The sequence below is a fragment of the Portunus trituberculatus genome, chromosome 36 (genome assembly GCF_017591435.1).
Source record: "Portunus trituberculatus isolate SZX2019 chromosome 36, ASM1759143v1, whole genome shotgun sequence".
Taxonomy (NCBI): domain Eukaryota; kingdom Metazoa; phylum Arthropoda; class Malacostraca; order Decapoda; family Portunidae; genus Portunus; species Portunus trituberculatus.
The window spans coordinates 1,951,725-1,971,724 of record NC_059290.1 but is presented as its reverse complement, the minus strand read 5'-3'; the positions used below and the strand labels follow the sequence as shown (position 1 = coordinate 1,971,724).

The following is a 20,000-nucleotide window of genomic DNA, read 5'->3' as shown; positions in this document are numbered from 1 at the left end:
TTCTCTCTTCCATTCTTTTTTTTTCTTTTTTCATCTTTTATGTATTATTATGTCTGTTCTTTCTGCTTTCTTTCTTGCTATTATTCTTTTGTCTTCCTTTGTGCCTTGTACACACACCCACTCTCTCTCTCTCTCTCTCTCTCTCTCTCTCTCTCTCTCTCTCTCTCTCTCTCTCTCTCTCTCGCTTTAGTTTTTCTTTTCTGCTTCATTTCTAGTTTTTCTTTTTGTTTCATTATGTCATGTTATAGCTTGTGTCTCTCTCTCTCTCTCTCTCTCTCTCTCTCTCTCTCTCTCTCTCTCTCTCTCTCTCTCTCTCTCTCTCTCTCTCTCTCTCTCTCTCTCTCTCTCTCTCTCTCTCTCTCTCTCTCTCTCTCTCTCTCTCTCTCTCTCTCACACTATGGAATGTTAAACACTTACCTCCCTGCACGTGCAAGTTAATTACCTCTCCCACCTTTCCTCTCTCACCTTATGTACACACTCCTTTCCTCCCTCTCCCCTTTCTCTTCCCCTTTTCTCCCCTCTAACCCCTTTTCCCCCTTCCCTCTGAATTTTAGCATTGGGTCATAACATTTTGACATTTTGACTTTTCATTTTTTTTTTTTTTTTTTTTTCTTTTTTGTTTGGTGAGAAATTGGTGTTTCAAGGTTGATTGTTTTCTTCATTTGTTCTACGGTTCACTATTTTTTTTTTCTCTTGTTTTTTTTTATGTGTAGTGATATCATTTTTTATTTTTATTTTTATTTTTTATTTTTACCTACAGTGTTTTGGTTTCGTCTATTTTTTCTCTTTTTTTCTCTTCTTTTCTCATCTTTTTCCTTCTTTCTCCATGTTTGTTTTTCTTGTATTTTGTTTCTTCTTCCTTTCTTTTATTTCATGTATGTTTTTTTTTCCTTCTCTGCCTCTCATTGCATTAATATTTCCCTTATTTTTCTTTTCCTTTTCTATTTTATCTACTCCTCTTGTTGTTCTTTTCTTACACGAATGTTTGTGCTTTGCTCGTCATCGCATCAATATTTCCTTTTCTTTGGTGTTTTCTATTTATTTACTCATTTCACTTATTCTCGTTCCCTTCTCTTATTTGTTATTTTGATACGTTTCCGATAAGATAATATTCCGCCGCCCTTCCCTTCACTAAGACGAGAGACACTATATTAATCCCTAGATGCGTATGCTATTCTCTCTCTCTCTCTCTCTCTCTCTCTCTCTCTCTCTCTCTCTCTCTCTCTCTCTCTCTCTCTCTCTCGAAGTGCAAATATTTTCTCCTTTCAGCGTTTTCTTTCCTTTTTTCGTTTCTTCTCTTTCCCTCACCGTCTTTGTCTTCTTTCCTTCCTCTTGTCTTTAATTTTTCTTTCTTTTTATTTTTTCTTTCTTTCTTTCTCTCCTTTCTTTCCATCTGTCATCATTTCCCTCCCTCCTATCCATCAAACTTTTATTTTTGTCCTTTCGTTCCTATATATCTCCATTTCTCCCTTTCTTTCCATCTTCTTTCTTGTATTCCCTGCCTTCCTCTCTTCCTTCTGTCGCTCCTTCCATCAAATCATCCGTTATTGTATTTTTTTTCTTCTCCTTCCGTCCTTCGTTCCTTTCTTCCGTTTATCCCTGGCCTTCCTCTTCCTTCCCTCCCCTCCTTCCCTCCCTCCCTCCCTCACCTCCTCGTCTTTGATTGAATAAGGTGAAATTCAGTGGTCAAAACTCAATCACCTTGCATTGTTTACCTTGACTGTGTGTGTGTGTGTGTGTGTGTGTGTGTGTGTGTGTGTGTGTGTGTGTGTGTGTGTGTGTGTGCGTGCGTGAATTCAGTATGAATGTGTCTTGCATATGGCTATCATCTCTCTCTCTCTCTCTCTCTCTCTCTCTCTCTCTCTCTCTCTCTCTCTCTCTCTCAGTCTGTTTGTGTCAGTCTATCAATATGTCAGTCTTTCTGTGGCTATGTAAGTATGTATGTATGTATGTATGTGTGTATAGAATTATGTATACATGTCAAGTGCTTTAGGTTGTGTCTGTCTGCCTGTCTGTCTGTCTGTGTTTCTGTCTCTCTTGCTCTCTCGCTCGCTCGCTTGGTCACTCGCTCACTTGCTCTCTTGCTTGCTCGCTCACTTACTAGCCCACTCGCTCACATTCTCTCTCTCTCTCTCTCTCTCTCTCTCTCTCTCTCTCTCTCTCTCTCTCTCCTGACTAAGTACCATTCCCCTTCCCGTCATAAATATCATTCTCCCCCGCCCTAACTAAGCTCCATCCCGCTCTCTCCCATAAAAACTTCTTCTCCCCTTCACCCAAGAGTAAGACCCCGCCCCTCTCCCTCTCCCTCTCTCTCTCCCTCTCTCCCATTAGACCCATCCATTTGGCCTCACTTGTACGCACGCTAGTCAACACACACACACACACACACACACACACATGGTTTCTCCACTCTCATTCCTTTGTTTTCTTATTTCTTAAGTCTATCTCTCTTTCTCTCTCTCTCTCTCTCTCTCTCTCTCTCTCTCTCTCTCTCTCTCTCTCTCTCTCTCTCTCTCTCAACTGCGTGACTTCTGCGCTTCGGGGAATAGCTAGAAAGTGTTGCATTGACGGTACAAATGACCAGACTTCTTGACAATTTATGGTTATGGAGATCACTTCAGGTTCTTATTCTCCTCCTCCTTAACACTTCAACTCCCTGGCCTGCGCTGCCACACTTCATCAACTCTCTCTAGGTTCGATAATGAATACTGCTGGGAAATTGGAATGGTGTTGGTATGGTGTTAGGGTGAACTTCTGAAAGGTTAGCAGATGTTTTTCTTTCAGTGTTTTTGTTATGAGTTTTTGTTTTTCATTCTATTTTTCTTGTTTTTTTCTTGTTATTAGTAAAAAAAATGGGAGGTGATGTTGGAATAGTGTTACAATGAAGTTCTGAAAGTAACAAGTATTTTTCTTTCAGTGTTTTTGTTATGAGTTTTTGTTTTCCATTCTATTTTTCTTTTTTTTTTCTTATCATTAGTCAGAAATTGAGAAGTGAGGTTTTGAAAGTAAGCACGAATTTGTATTTCTCTTTATGTTATTTCTTCGTTTTTTTTTTTTTTTTTACTTTTATCACTGGAAAAAAAATGTGGAGGTGTTGTTACAATGAATCTCTGAAAGGTAGCGTGAGTGTTTTGTTTATGTTTCTTTCATTAAGTTTTTTTTTTTTTACTTTGTTACTGGGAAAAAAATATGGGAAGGTGTTACGGTGAGTTTGTGGATTATAGCATTTCTGTTTTGATTTTCTTTTACTTTCTTTTTTTTTTTTTTTTTTTTTTTTTTTCTTTTTGCTTAATTACTGGAATAAAATGTGAAGGTGACGTTACGGTGATTTTTGGGGATGTTTTTTTTTTCTTACATTCCATTTTCCTTTTTTTTTTTTTTACTTAAATGTAGTTTGTTTGTTTTTTTCTTTTTTTTTACTTTTTTTCTTTTTTTTTTTTTTACATATATAATCACTAAAAAATGTGGAAGGTGTTATTTCGGTGATTTTTTTAAAAGATTGCATTAGTTTTTTTTTCATTCTATTTCTCTTTCCTTTCGATCAAATTTTACCTCATTGATGGAAAAAAAATGGAAGGTGAAATTTGGAAGGTATATATTTTTTTCTGTCTGCCTTTTTTATCTTTCAGAGTGGATTGTATTCTTTTAGATATGTTAGGATTCCCTTGTTTTTTTTTTTTTTATTGATACTCCGCGTAACATATACAGATAACACATTCCCATTGGGTTTTGACGGGCTAAAGGAGGTATTTTGGGTATCTCGTATCTCAAAGCCAACCCGACTATCTGACTGTTCCTGTTCTTAGTGATAATTCCTCCTGCAACACATCAGTTATGTCACTCTATGTCTTATATTATCACTTAACATATTCGCTTATTCTCTATGTACACTCGTGTCACTGTCACGCACTTCGCTAAGGCACTGGTTCGCGAACACTTTGAATTTCTATATTGTTTTAACTTAGTATTTACTTGTTCACTTCTTCAATCATTCTTTCATTCAGCTTCTTATTTTCTTGGTTTACATTTATCCTTATTTATCTCTTATTTACTCATTTATAATCATTGGAAAAAAATAAATATCGAGTGAAATAGATGAGTTATGATAGTATGCTGCTATAGTCTGTCTTACTCTAAAGTGGCTACTGGGTTTAAAACATATTGCAGCTTATTAAGCCCTTCAATACTGGGACACATTTTTACCTTGAGATTTGTGTACGACTAGACCATTTTATTGACATTTGGAAAGGTTTATGGAGGTCAGAAGATTAATGGCCACAATCTTCACTATTTTAATCCCCCACATGAATTTCTGAAGCTGAATAAAATCACCAAATAGTATGCAGAATGAATATGGAAACGCGTCATGGTTTTTTTTTTTTTATACCATGTTGGCTTTTCACGGGAATTTATAGGCTAAAGGGGATACTTTTTCGGGTACCTTCTATCTCAAAGCCCACCCGCTAGGAAACCGTTGCCCCGAGTGAGGAAGCCCAACCTACACTCGGACCGTGGACAGGATTCGAACCTGTGCGCTTGGAGACCCCTCGTACCCCAAAGCACGCATGGTTCCACTGCACCACGGTTAATGATATAATTGAATTTGATGTGAATGATACTTGTCTGTTGATCAGCACACTTACGACACACTACGGCTTTCCTCAAGATCTGACAGCCACGCATTCCTAGGGACACCATTCAGACCGAGATCCAGGAGCCACTTTAGAGCAGACACACTATAGTAGAGAAGGACTGAAGGAGAGAATAGCGAAGGCATGAAGGACAGAGCTTAACATTTCAGCCTCATTTATATAATTTACTCATTCACTTAATTTATTCATTCACTTATTTGTTTTTATTCCGCGCGATCACGTTCCAATATTGTTAACAGCAAATTGAGAAACTAAATTCATGAGTCCAGATTTTCCTTTTCGCTTCTCTTCTAATGAATTTCACTCGAATATTAAAATGGACATATGAGAGTAGTTAAATTTGCATAAAGCTTAAATCTATCCATTAACTTTTTTTTTCTTCACTGGGGTTCGATTTTTTTCTTTTTTCTCTAATTTTTTTTTTTACTTGCAGAAGGAAATACGTGTCGAGAGTAAGATATGAAAGTTATGATATAGGAGAGCCATCATAAAGCTTAAACTTGTCTACTGTGACTATTTAAAGGTAACTTATGGCGTGAATCTCTCTCTCTCTCTCTCTCTCTCTCTCTCTCTCTCTCTCTCTCTCTCTCTCTCTCTCTCTCTCTCTCTCTCTCTCTCTCTCTCTGTCCACGTAATTCTGTATAATTCAAAGTTTTTTTTTCTTTCTCTTTTCTTTTAGAGTGAACTTAATGACCGAATATATATTTTTTTCTAATCTGTATCTTTTTAATCTATTCTGAGGACGAATTCGAGTATTAAAACAGTTCTATGTCGTTTTGTTCTTTGTTATTTAATCGTGTTATTTCATTACGTGCTATTCAGTTTTGCGCTTTTTTTTCTAATTCTACATTGTCTAGTTCTGTGTGATTGAGTTCATTTCGTTCCTCGTCATTAAGTTATCCTTTATCTAGCTCTGTTATTTAGCTCAGTGTTGTGGAGTTTTCCGATATTTACCCGTACTTTCCGTGTCCCATGGCAAGTGATCGTAAAAGTGTCAATCTGCTTGCCATATTTAGACGACAACAACGACACGGTTCATTGGATTTTTATAGCATTATTATTATGCAGTTGGAGTCGAACATGGGAACGCCGCTCCGTTATTACACCAGAGTTATACGCAAAAAGAGAGAAATTGTGTAGCTTTTGTTTCGCTCTTCTGGGGATCATGTGTCAGTGATTTCCTTTGTTTTCTAGTGATTCGTGAGGGAGAAGGAAATCTGAGAGGGTGTTTTTTTTTTATTAAAGGAAGCAGCAGTTGTGATTACACGTGGATGTTACTGTTTTTGTCTTATTGTTTTTTGAAATGTCGAGTTCTAACTGCAGGCAACGAAAAGAAAGGAAAGGAAAAAGTGAAAATGGAGGAACTGGAAAAGGCAGCGTGATGAAATACAATGAAAAAGGGAAAAGTTGCAGTTGAGGAAAAAGCACAATGAAGGGGGAAAATGCCAGCTGAAGGGAAAATATAAAAGCTAACCTTGTAGGGAAGAAAAGGTCCATTGGAGAAAAAAAAACACAATGAAGGGAAAAAAAGAAATGAGCGAATAAAAAAGGTCTACTGAAGCAAAAAAAAAAAAAGTCTTATTGAAGGGAAAAGAAAACGGTAAAAAAAGGCCCACCAATATGAAAGAAAGCCACTATAAGAACAAAAGAACTATTGAAGGAAAAAGACTAATTAAAGGAAAAACAGTAGAAGGGAAAAATTATCACTGAGGGAAAAAAAGACACTGGAGTAGGAAAAAGACTCATTGAAGCAGAGAAAAAAAAATCCCACTGAAGAAAAATAACTAATAAAGGCTTAAATAACTAATAAAAAAAATCAATGAAAAATAAAGAAATAGATAAAAATTGAATAAATAGAAAAATAAAGGAATAGATAAAAAATAAATAGAAAAAATAAATAAAAAAGTAAAAAAACTGAATAAAAAGCCGTAAAGAAAAAATAATAAAATAGAAGTTTAAGTTTGTAAATTCAGAGCCATTTCTTAACCTTATTTTTACAATTTTTTTCTTTTTTTCATAATTTTTTATTTATACCATGTGGGCTTTTCACGGGCATTTCTGGGCTGAAGGGGATACTTTTTGGGGCACCTCCTATCTCAAAGCCCACCCGCTAGGAAACCGTTGCCCCGAGTGAGGAAGTCCAACCTACACTCGGACCGTGGACAGGATTCGAAACCGTGTGCTTGGAGACCCCTCGGACCGCAAGGCACGCATGGTTCCACTGTACCAAGCCGCACCCCCCCTTCTTGTACGCTAAAGCATAATATGGAGTACTTATCTAAACGCACATTGAAATATCAGTGTGTATTTTAATCCCTTCAGTATTAAAACGCTTTTTTATATACAAGTTTGGGTATGATTGAACGATTTTGTTTAGATTGGAAAGGCTCTATGGAAGTCAGAAGATTAACCCCTTCAGTACCATGACGCGTTTTCATATTCATTCTAGTTACTATCTGACACTTTTATACAGCTTCAGAAACTTAAGTGGGGTTTAAAATAGTGAAGACTCTGGCTATTAATCTTCTGACCTCCATAGACACTTCCTAATGTAAATAAAATCGCCTAATCACACCAAAAATTCATGATAAAAATGTCTTCCAGTACTGAAAGGGTTGATGGCCAAAGTCTTCAGTATTTGAATCCCCACATAAATATCTGAAGCTGAATAAAATCACCATTTAGTAAGTAAAATGAATAGGAAAACGCGTCATGGTAGGAAGACATTAAACTCGGACATTTTACTCATAATATTTACTCTCCTGTATAGTTTCATTTATTTATTCATTTATTTTGTAAGTAATGACGTCAAACTAAAACATTACCCGTACTTCTCGTTGCGTCAAAGTGTACCTTAGTTCGTTGGTTCGTTGTTCAGCGTTTCTTGTGCTTTCGTTCTATTTTTCTATGGTTCTTTTTGGGAGTTTCGTTTTTTTTTTTCTCCTTTTTTTTAGATTAGTGTTTTTGGTAATCCTTCTTAGTGTGTTTTTTTTTTATTCTAAATTTCCTATGATCTTTTTTTTTCTTTTGTCTCTCCCTGTTTTTTTTTTCTTTTTGTTTTCTAGTTTTCTTATTTTTTTTCTCCTCAATTCTCTGTTATTTTTGTGCTTTTCCTCGGTTTTTTTTTTTTTTGCCTTTTCTTTGTATTCCTGTGATTTTGTTGTTTTTTTCACTTTTTTTATAATTTTACGTTTTTTTCATCACTACCTAATATCTTTTTCATGTTTCTTATTTTTCATCATTTCCTCTTTGTCTTTATTATTTTTTTATTCGTCCTCTTCGTTTTCTATTTATTTATGTGTCAGTCTTGCGTTGTTTTACTCTGTAGTTTGAGGCATTAACTGTGATTAGCCTTGACTTGCATTCCTGCGCTGTTTTGTGGACCCTTTGACTTATAATGATAGTGTTCCTGGTGTCAGTAATCAAGGTAATAAGGCTAAAAATAATTGCTTCGGGCTTAATGGTGAATTCCGAGGAACATAAAAGAATACATTAGTTTTAGAATATATGAATGTAAAAAAAAATCATTACTGTAGGAAATTTTATAAGATTAGACAAATTTATGGGTCAGAATGGTAGATATATAAGTTTGATGACTTGTTGTTGCTTCCCATGTGTTCTTACCTACTTATCTACCTCTGCTCGTATGTTCTAACTGTTACTACTTCACATAAACATTCCTTAACGATTTGACGAGCTAAAACCAGGCACACGCATCACAAATAATCAAATTACTCGGATCATTCACTTTACTGCCAATAGCGCGGTTCAAAATCATAAGCTAAACTTGCAGCGAACCTTTTCATTAAGCTTAAAGGGAAGTCGGGGCAGCGAAACCATCAAGGGGTCAAAGCACAACACTGCACGTAACTCTCTGCTGGGAAACTTTGCCGCCACTTAAGTTTTGGAGGCGCCCTGATTCGTGACTCGTCGAAAAATACAAGACAGGGACACAGAGTTATAGAAAACGACGAGGAGGAACAAGGTGAAGAGAAGAGGAAACGAAGAAGAAATAAAGTAAAAAATGAACACAAACTAGATAGAAAACAATGAGAAGGAACAAGGTGAAGAAAAAAGAGAAAACGGAGAAGAAATAAAGTAAAAACAACCTCGAAATGGGCACAGAATTATAGAAAACGACGATTAGGATCAAGAAGGTGAAGAAAAAGAAGACATGAAGAGAAAATACTGAAAAAAAACACGACGAGGAGGAACAAGGAAGGTGATGAAAAAGAAGACATGAAGAAGATATAAAGAGAAACAAAAATAGACACAGGGATAGAAAACAAAGAAAATGAAGAAAAAGACACAAAGAGGAAATAAAATAAAAAGAAAGAGGAAACAGACACAGGGATAGGAAACTAAGAAAATGAACAAGAAGGTGCAGAGAAGAAGACACGAAGAGGAGGAACAACAAGGAGCAAAAAGAAAAAAAAATATGAAGAGGAAATACTGCAAAAACAAACAAGAAATAGACAGGCGTAGAAAACGAGGAGGAGGAACAAGAAGGTACAGCAAAGGAGAGAGGGAGATGAAATACTGTAAAAATAAAGACAAAATTGACGCAAGAATGTTATCAAAAGTGAAGAAAACAACGGAATATCACACTAAAATTAGGAAAGTAACACAGAATCATAGGGCAACGAAAAGAGACACACAGAATCATACAAAAGAAAGGAAGAACAAAAAATCTAAATCACAGAAAAATGAGAAAAAAAAATAAGTAGAAACACCAGTATGAACATAAATCATAAAAAAAAAGAATAAAAAATGAGAAATAAATAGAAAAACCAAAGAAGAAACAGTGAACCGCGAACCAGTAAACACGATTCCTTAATGGACCCAAATTGAAAAGCACGATGTGGGGATTTGATAATGAAAACGGGAAGACGATCATTTTTACCAACCAGGCTTTCAGAAAATCTCTCTTTTTATGGTGTGCGGGACTACAAGTTACTAAAGCTGGCGATGTAGCATAAGATAAAATGGACTGCAAAAAAAATGTGCAAAGCTTAGCAACTTTTCCAGGTATGAAGACTGAGGTTAATGGAGGCAAAATTAGAACTCTTATGGGAGGTCTTGAGACGTAAGCTGCAGGGGAGAGGGGAGAGGAAGAGGAGGAGTTTACAAGGGGAGAGTGTAGAAAGGGAGGGGTTTGAGAAGTGCGGCAGGGAAATCTGGAGTGTTCTGTGAGAGAGGAGAGTAGAAGAGTGTAAGAGTGTGAGAACGAAGTATGTAAAACTGAAAGGTGATTAACTGAAGGGGAAAAAAAAGGAATATGTGTGTGAGAGGAGTGCACGTGGAAGAGTGGTACGAGACTTTTGAAAGGGAGTGTGGGATAGGAGAGTACCAGAGAAGCATTGAAGTAGCTGAGAAGATAGAAGATAGGCGAGACTTGAAGAAATGACTGAAAAGGATAAGGAGATAAAGAGATGTCAGGGCAACAGTAGAAAAAAAAAGAGACACGTATGGTTGGTAGAGTACAAGAGAATCATTTAAGTAGCGAAGAAGAGAAGCGAGATTTGAGGAAAATGACATAAAAGGATAAGGAGGAAATAAAGAGATGTCAGAGGCAACAGCAGAGAAAGAGAGAGAGAGAGAGAGAAAGAGACGTATGGATTGGTAGAGCATTGAAGTAGCAGAGCGAGACTTGAAAAAAAAAAGTGACATAAAAGGATAAGGAGGAAATAAAGAGATGTCAGAGGCAACAGTAGAAAAAAAAAGAGAGGTGTGGGAATGAAAGAACACGTGAAAGATTATGAGAAATTAATACTTTGAGCAAATATCACGTATAAAGAGCGCTGTGAATAATGAAACGCTACTTAAATTGAGAAGACACGAGGACTTGACCTATGAAAAGAGGCACGTGGAGTCTTGAGCTACGAAATATGTGAAGGACTGTAAGGAGGTGAAGTACTACCCTTGGCTCTCGAAAACTCAAAATAATAAAGATCGTAGGATTTATAAAGACGCAGGAAACTTGAAGGATTGGAAGATTAAGAGAGAGAGAGAGAGAGAGAGAGAGAGAGAGAGAGAGAGAGAGAGAGAGAGAGAGAGAGAAACTTATTAGTGAGCATTTATACCTTAATAAATGCCCGTCTAGCAGAAGACTTGGAATATTAAACGATCGCACAGAAAAAAAAATATATATATATAAAAAATGTTTAAGCCTAATTTGTCAAGTGGCCGAAAAGACAGACCGACAGACAGACAGACAGACAGACAGACAAACAGACAGATAATACTTGTTCCCGTTTAGCACAAGTGAGATTAGAAATAAATAAGAAAACCTAAAAACAAAACTAAAAACATGATTGGTGAAGTGGTTCGAGAAGAAAAGTTGTTAGAGAGAGAGAGAGAGAGAGAGAGAGAGAGAGAGAGAGAGAGAGAGAGAGAGAGAGAGAGAGAGAGAGAGAGAAAGTGCAAGTGAAAGCCAACCAACCAGCCAACCGACTAGAGAACCTTACAGACACACACACACACAAACAAGACTTACTGGTGAGGACGTGAACCTTGATGGAAGCTCGTTTAGCGTTGGAGGGCTTACAGGAATAAACCCCGGAGTCCCAAGTGGTGGCGTTCTCAACCAGCAGGGAGGAGCGGGTGGTGTCCTCGAAGTGCTCAGTCTTCACACTAATGTTGCGTCCAGGCTGACCGTAATTCACGAGCTGGGAGAGTCATGCACCGGGAAGGGAATGCAGGGAGTTAGAGGCCTGTTGTGCAGTGGTGAGGAGAGATGGAGGTGCGTGTAGGTGGAGAGTGCTAGTGGTAGTGCTAGTGGTGGTGGTGTTGGTGCAGTGAGGCAGTGAGTAGTTGCATGTCTCTAGTGAGTATTGGCGGTGAGATAAAAGGTAGTTGAAGGCTCGTTGGGTGGTTAATGGGTGGCTGCGTGAAATGAATGGACGTTTTCATCATTGGGCAAACTCTGAAGTGAGGAATGGTGGACGAGGGTCGAAAATTGGCCAGAGTCGAAGTAGAAAGAAAGATAGTGGCAATATTGATAGCAGAAGACAACGACTTGGGGGGAAGGAACAACTAAAGGAGAAAATTGCATACGTAGAGAAGAGTTTCGTGAAGAGACAAGAAAAGAATGATAGATAACAGAAAATATAGAATAAAGAAACAGAACTTTGTAAGAGAAAAGGAGAAAGAAATGAAGGCTAAGAATGTTAAAGACCCATGAGAGAGGAGGAGGAGGAGGAGGAGGAGGCAGAGAAGTTGGAAGTGCATGTGGGAGGAGTGGAGTGGAGTGGTGGAGGAAGAGGAGAAGGAGGAGGAGGTGGTGGTGGTGGTGGTGGTGGTGGTGGTGGTGGTGGAGGTGGTGGAGAGCGGGTATCAGGAGGAAGTGGGAGTAAGGGGAGGGAGGTTTAAGTGTGGTTGCTAAAAGGGCTATTTGAGGATGAGGGAGACTTAAAAGAGTATAATAAGGGAGGAAAATGCGCGCTAGTCCGGGTAATGATGGGTAATGCCGGAGATGGAAATGGGAGCGAATGTGTAAAGGAATGGCGAAGAAGAAGCAAGGAAGAGAAATAACTCGCCTGCACAGATTAAAGGAATATCAAAGAAAAATTAGAGCCGAGAGAAGGAGAATTGTAAAGAAGGGGAAATTTTAAAATAAAGAGAAAATTGTGGAAATGTGACGTGGGTTTAGGTTTTTCCTTGATTATAAGTACGAGTGTGAGAGAGAGAGAGAGAGAGAGAGAGAGAGAGAGAGAGAGAGAATACTGTACCTTGTCTCTATGGTACCACAAGATGAAGTCAGGTGGTGTAGGGCTGAAGTGTACCATACAGGTGAGGTTCAGGGTACTGCCGCGGTCCAGGTACACTGCCCCGCCCCCCAGCAGCTCCACCGTGGGTACTGCAGGGGATAGGTACACTGCGGTTCACCTGGTCTTGCTAATTGCTGGTTTTATGTAAAATTAATATGAACAGATGTGAGTTGGTGGCAATATCTTTGATGTGTGTGTGTGTGTGTGTGTGTGTGTGTGTGTGTGTGTGTGTGTGTGTGTGTGTGTGTGTGTGTGTTGCTTTAATTGGTAATGCGAATCCTGTATATGTGTGTATTGTTGTGTGTATGTTTTAATTAGGTTTGTTAAATGGTTGCATGTACTACACACACACACACACACACACACACACACACACACACACACACACACACACACAAACAAACACGTACGGTAATTAAGTAAATTATGCCAAAACAAAAAAATAGACACATGATTATTTCAGCCAACCCAGACATTAAAATGGAAGAGTAGCAACATATTAAACAAACAAACATCATCATCATCATCATCATCATCATCATCATCATCATCATCATCACTCACTCACTCACTCAGCTCATTTTATTCATCCTAGTCTTCCATTCACTCATTACGTATTTCATTTATTCATTCACGTTTTCTCGCACTCATTTTCTTTGTTTATTCTTTTGCACACCTTCGTACTAATCTCACTCACGCTTCTTTCATTTACTCACTCTTCCACTCATATATTCAAGTTTTTTTTTATTTCCTTTCTTGCTTGCTTCCTTCGTTTCTTCATGCCTTCCTTTCTTTTTTTATTTCTTCTTTTCATTCTTTCTTCCTTCTTTCCTTCCTCCCTTCCTTCTTTCTCTTGTTTCTTTCTTTAATTTCATCCTTCTTTTCTTCCTTTCTTCCTTTCCTTTCTTACATCCTTCCCTCTTTTCCTTCCCTTCTTTTATTAATTACATCCTTCCTTTCTTCCTTCCTTCCTTCCTTCCTTCCTTCCTTCCTTCCTTCTTTGTGACCTACCTTTCCTTCCTTCCTTCCTTCTGATCTTCTATCCCTCCTTCCCGCCATCCTTGCCTCCTTTCTTCGACCCTTTGTAACTTCCTAACTTTCCACCTTCCATTCTTCCTTCTCGCCCCTTCCAGTCTTTATAACTTTGCAACACCACCACCATCACCACCACTAGCACCACTTTCCCCGCCATTCCAGCCTCACCTGAAGCAACAAGGCCTTGACTCTTTAATTACTTTGCATGTCACAGGTAACTGGTCTTGTTTTGAGTACATATTTTTCCCACCTTTGATCTCAATCCTTTTATTGCTGTGCTTGTCTTTGGTTAGCCTAGAAAGCACTGGAAATTTGCTTAGATATGAGAAAAATAGTAAAGAATAGGTTAGTTTTCTGTGTTTTTCCAGCAAGACTCATAACTACAAGCACATGAAAGGTGTACTTGGTAATTAGGAAATGTTTTGTTTGCTAGTGAAATGGCTTACTTTTGTGATGGTTTTCCTTCTATTTTTAAGTTCGTGTTACGAGTTGTGTTCCTTCCATCAACGTTGCTTTGCTAACTCGTGCCTGTGTGTTGCAGCTTTAAACACACCTCCTCTTATCACATCAACCATTCCTTTCATTCAACAGTGAAATGGTGAACTTCTGTGACTTGCATCTGTGTATTAGTTTCCTCTTGGTTTGCTACCTGTCCTCCGTCCATCAACATTGCTTTACTTACTTCTGCCTGAGTGTTGTGGCTTTAAATTCTACTCACCTCAACCATTCCTGTAATTTAGCGGTGAAATAATTGTCTTTTTTATTCTTTGTATTACGTCGGTTTGGTTTTCAATGAGTTGTTCTTCCATTCACACTTTTTTTTCATGCGCCGGAGAGTAGTAGCTCCAAACCTGCATCCTCTCACCGCGTCAACCTTCCTTGGAATCACAGCCTGCAGCCTCACGTTAATCGCATTCTGAGGTACTGGTGAGCTGATGTTGCTCTCCACGCCTCCCTCCGTCCTCGCCACACACACACACACACACACACACACACACACACACACACACACACACACACACACACACACACACCACCACCACCACCACCACCACCACCACCTAAGTCACGATAAACAGTCACTGCAAACCTCATTTTTACCCTCCCTTCCCTCACACACACACACACACACACACACACACACACACACACACACACACACACACACACACACACACACACACACACACACACACACACACTACTCACCCACCACCTGCAGTTTGACGGTAATAGCGGTGACAGGCTTAGTGGAGATGGAACACTCATACTGGCCGGAGTCTGAGGGTTCGGGGTTTCTCAGCACCAGCACCCAGTCCCCGGTGTTTTGGTCCCGGTAGGCGGAGAAGCGAGCGTCGTTGGTGAAGGTGAAGGAACCGACAGTCAGAACGTGGAGGTCGCGGTGTCTTATCCATGAAACCTGTAAGGAATAAGAATTGATGAACAAATATTTCCAGTGAGATTTGTTTTTTTATATTTCTTTCACGGTTTAGCAGTGTAGAAGGTTCCAGTGCCTTATCTGTGAAATCTGAGGCAATATAGATAAGAGGAAGATGGAGAACGTATATTTTCATTGTGGTTTGTTTCTTCTTTTTTTTACAGTTATAGTCCTTTGGTAACTTTCTCAGTGGTGTAGAAGGTTCCAGTGTCTTATCTGTGAAGTTTCAGAGGAACAGAAATTAGAGAGGAATAGAAATGAAGACCGTATATTTTCATTGTTTTTTTTTCTTTCTTTTTTTTTTTTCTTTCACAGTTATAGTCTGGTGGTAATATTCTCAGCAGTGTAGAAGTTTCCAGTGTCTTATCTGTGAAGTTTGAGAGGAATAGAAATGAAGACCGTATATATTCATTGTTATTTTTTCTTTTGCATTCTTTAATTTTTTCACAGTTAAAGTCCTTTGGTGACATTCTCATTAGCATAGAAGTTTCCGGTGTCATATCTGTGACGTCTGAGAGGAATGGAACATGGTAGAGTAACATGTAACGTGTGCTTTCATTGCAGTTTGTGGTTCCCTTCACCCTTCCACTCTTATCGTCTTGTTATGCACTATTCTGTTTGTTTTCCTTAATATATACGAGTATTCTGAAGACGCAAAGAAAACACTAAATAGATTTTCGGTAATAAGAGAAGACTAGAGAGAAAAGAAAACAGAAAACTCAGACAGTGAGAAGGCACACGTCAGGGAAAGCCATTTCAAAACCCAACAACTCAACTCATGTCTCAGTGTCTTGTCCATGAAGCCTGTGAGGGGTGGAACAGAGTAAAGTGAAATATGAGGTTTGTTTTTGCTGCACTTCATGATTTCCATAACTCCTTACTTTCGTTGGTCTTCTGGTAACATTTAATACACTGTAGAGGGTCGTGGTGTAATAGAATAGATCAGGTAATTTATGTAGCACGTGTGTTTTAGATGCTCTTAGTGTTTTTCTTAAGTCTTGTAACATTGAGAGTAGTAAATGAATATAGTTTGCATGGACGTATAGAGGAAAGGAGAATGTCTTATTTTTTTTTATACCTAGGTTACAAAATTAGATAATATACTTTTGTACTAAGTTGAGTCCGAAAAATCTTAATGGGCTATGAAAAAGAAAATATTTAACACTGAAAGAGTGAGGGTGGTGAAAGAGGGTAGTATGTGTGTGTGTGTGTGTGTGTGTGTGTGTGTGTGTGTGTGTGTGTGTGTGTGTGTGTGTGTGTGTGTGTGTGTGTGTCAGGTTACAGGGACGACGAGGGTACCAATGTTGCCTCTCAGATGAAAATAACAGAGGCAACTAAAAATATGAATGTAGGAATTAAAAAAACGATTAGGGTTGCAGAGGGCCAGGGAAATATGGATGCATGATTACATGAATTACGAAATAAGGTATGAATGCCTAAAGTGTGTGTGTGTGTGTGTGTGTGTGTGTGTGTGTGTGTGTGTGTGTGTGTGTGTGTTATTTTTCCTATTTTCTATGTTCGTCTTTTGTTATGTCGATTTTTGTGTGCATGTTTTTTCCTTTCTTTTCTTTTTTTTTCGAACGTACGTTGGTATTTATGTGTACTGAGGAAAAGTGTGTTGCGAGGAAAGCTCTCATATCTTTTTTTTCTTTATTCTTTTCCTTTACATGTGCGCGTGCGTGCGTGGGATCGCTTTACCTTGATGAAGAACATAAGCCCACAGTGTTTATTCCCTAAGCGAGAGTTTCCGGCGTTGCTAATGAGGCGATGGAAGAATCATTAACAGGTGTTTTGCGTCACCTGTGGGGCGGAGACACGTGCTTTCATCTTCATAATGCACGAAGGTTACGCAGAACTAAAAGAAATAGAGAAAAAGAGAGATTTCCTTCAATTTACTTTAGAGTGCGGGATAAACAAAGGAAGATCATGCCGTCATTCCCCTCACCGCAGATTGAAGTGAGCAAATGGATCGACGGGTTTTGTGTTCCACGTGTCCTAATGATGAAGGTAGATAATGTTAAATGCTCCTGCTCGACTCACAGACATGCAATAGATTACACATAAAATAATTACTTCGCCCTGATTGAAGAGTGGTGGGGCTTGCTCGTGTGTGTGTGTGTGTGTGTGTGTGTGTGTGTGTGTGTGTGTGTGTGTGTGTGTGTGTGTTCTTGTCTTCTCTTCAACTTTTTTCGTGAGTGGCGTGGAATTTTTTTATCGGTAAATTTTGGTTGCTTTTTAATGGTGAGGTTTTCAGATACCAGTGTTGGCGAGGGTTGAGCAGTAGGGGGCGCGGCAAGGGCAGGAAGTACCTATATGTTATCTATCTCTCTAATATTAAGTCTTCTTCTTCTTCTTCTTCAAACCCTTTTTCATCTTAATACTTTTCTTCATACTCTTCTTCTTCATACACTTAATCATACTCTTCTTTTTTCTTCACACTCTTCTTTCTCTTCACACTCTCTTTCTTCTCCTTTTCCTCCCTCTTCATATTCTTCTTTTTCTTTTCCTTCTCACTCCTCTCCTTCTTTACACCTTTGATTGATCCAAGACAGACAGAAGGAAGGAAGGAAAGCTTTGCACTGCGAGGAAAGGTGAAAGCGACCAATTGTCCTTGAGTGAAAATTGAAAGACAGTCAGAGTGCATTGTTTAGTTGAAGTGAGATGAAGTATTTTTCTTTTTTTTTATTCATTCATTCATTCATTCATTCAGTGCACGTGAAGAGAATTAAAAATATATACTTTCTAGTAATAAAAAGTCTGAAGTAATTTTTTTTTTATCAATATATCTACTTTGTCTTTTTTCTTTTTTTTTCTTTTTTTTCTTTTCAGTGAAGGTGGGAGACAATGAAGGAAGAGGATACACAGAAGGAGAAGTATTTTATTCTCTTTGATGGAGGTGAGAGACAGTGGAGAAGGAAGAAGAGGAGGAGGAGGAGGAGGAGGAGGAGGAGGAGGAGGAGGAGGAGGAGGAGGAGGAGGAGGAGGAGGAGGAGAAAGAAGAAGAGGAGGAAGAGAAATAGAAAGAGAAAGAGGAAAAGTAGGAGGAGGAGGAGAGGAAGAGGAAGAAGAGGAGGAGGAGGAGAAGGAAGAAAAGGAAGAGGGAAAGGAGAAGGAGAAACAAGAAGAGGAAGAGAAGGAGGAGGAGGAAGAGGAAGACAAAGAGAAACAGAAACAGAAAGGAAAAGAAAAAGAAGAATAGGAGGGAGAGGAGGAGGAGGAATACGAGGAGAAGGAGTAAAAGACCAATCAGAAAAATAAAGCAAAACAAAACACGGCAAAACAGAAAGCTAGAAATACCAATAACTTTTTAAAACTGAACTGCATCTTTGAAGGTGACGGACAGTGTAGACCTTGGGCGGCTGGGAGGCTTAAAAAGTAATAGCAGACTTTTTCAATGATTATTCCAGAGATGAATGACGCGCCTTAAATGTATTGTCAGCGGGGATGAGTGTGATTCATTCCCACGCTAATCACCCAATATAACAAAAGCGTGTCACGGTCTAATCATGAAAAGGTGGTGTGTAATAATTATGTAATAGATACCAGAATGACACACTACAGAAGATAATGACTGCTTTAATTATCACCATGCATCGTCATTAAATACGTGGGTGTGTGTGTGTGTGTGTGTGTGTGTGTGTGTGTGTGTGTGGTATGGAAAAAGATAGCGTTTCTCGGAAGTTTTGTTCAGTATTTTCTTATATTTTTCTTCACTATTTCTTCTTTTTAAAACGTACATTTAAAAAGAGAAGTGAAGGTCAGAAAAATAGTATCTCGTTTATATTTCTTCATTTTTTTTTCTCTTCAGTCACGTTTTCTCTCTTTCACATCAAAAAAGAACATGGGAATATCTGAAAAAATGGATTGTCTTGCTATCTTAGTCATTTTCTTTTATTATTATTTATCTTGACATTCTTTTCAGGATTTTCTTTCTTTCTTCACTCCTTGCACGTTAGAAAAATATAAACATTACAAAAAATATATTATGCTTCTATCTATTTAGCATTTTTTTGTAACTTTTGTCTCGTGTTATCCTTCCTATCAAACTAACATAAACATTAGAAAAAATATATTATGCTTCTATTTATTTAGCATTTTTTTTTTTTTGTAGCTTTTGTCGTTTGTATTATCCTTCCCATTAAAGTTTTGTAATTCATTAGTCATCCTCTTCCATTTATAGAAAGAAAACGAAAAAGCTTTAACAAGAAAAGTTATAGGAAGTTTTGTTTTCAGATCCATTTCCTTGTTTTTTCCTTTTCCGTTCTTGTCTGGTTAAAAACTATCCTTTACTTATTTCCTTTAGTTTGTATTTTAATTATGAGATATATATTTCCCTATATTTTCATTTCTAGTTACAGGCTTTTCATAAGATTTCTTTTTCCTTTTTATCCCTTCTTTCCACGTAAAATGGTTAAAAGCTGCCCTTTATTCATTTCCTTTCGTTTGTATTCTAATTAGGAGATATCTATTTTCCCATCTCTTCATTTCTAGTTACAGGCATTTCATAAGATTTTTCCTTTTTCTATCCTTCTTTCAAGCTGTCCTTTATTTATTTCCTTTCGTTTGTATTCTAATTAGAAGATATATATTCCCCTACCTCTTCATTTCTAGTTACAGGATATACATAACATTTTTCCTTTTTTCTGTCCCCTTCTCTACGCGGAAGAAAATGGTATCATCCAATGGTAGAGAGGAAAAAATACCTCAAGACGAGAGTCATATTTAGAGGAACATGACGAACAAGAGGCGCGGCTCACACTAACACTGCTCGCTTGGAGAAACATTTACTGACCGATTCGAGAGAGAGAGAGAGAGAGAGAGAGAGAGAGAGAGAGAGAGAGAGAGAGAGAGAGAGACAGACAGAGAGAAGGAAGCACAAATGGAAAGGTAGAAACAAAATTTTAGAGAGAGAGAGAGAGAGAGAGAGAGAGAGAGAGAGAGAGAGAGAGAGAGAGTCAGAATCCATGGGGATAGAAGAAAATCCAAGTTAAAAAATACAGAAACGAGATTGAGAAAAAGTCACAAAAATCCTGAACTGACTGGAGAGAGAGAGAGAGAGAGAGAGAGAGAGAGAGAGAGAGAGAGAGAGAGAGAGAGAGAGAGAGA

General features: G+C 38.2%; 1 protein-coding gene across 4 annotated transcripts in view; it reads right to left on the bottom strand.

Moving 5' to 3' along the window:
• LOC123513538 (Down syndrome cell adhesion molecule homolog) overlaps nt 1–20,000 on the bottom strand; it is a 75,150-nt gene that overhangs the window by 2,512 nt on the left and 52,638 nt on the right. For all 4 annotated transcript variants that reach the window (XM_045270769.1, XM_045270768.1, XM_045270767.1 and 1 more), the window contains exons 4-6: nt 14,666–14,876; nt 12,383–12,510; nt 11,149–11,320 (exon numbers count right to left, since the gene is read on the bottom strand). In XM_045270769.1, the coding sequence (XP_045126704.1) occupies nt 11,149–11,320; nt 12,383–12,510; nt 14,666–14,876 (511 nt within the window). The remainder of the gene's footprint in view (nt 1–11,148; nt 11,321–12,382; nt 12,511–14,665; nt 14,877–20,000) is intronic.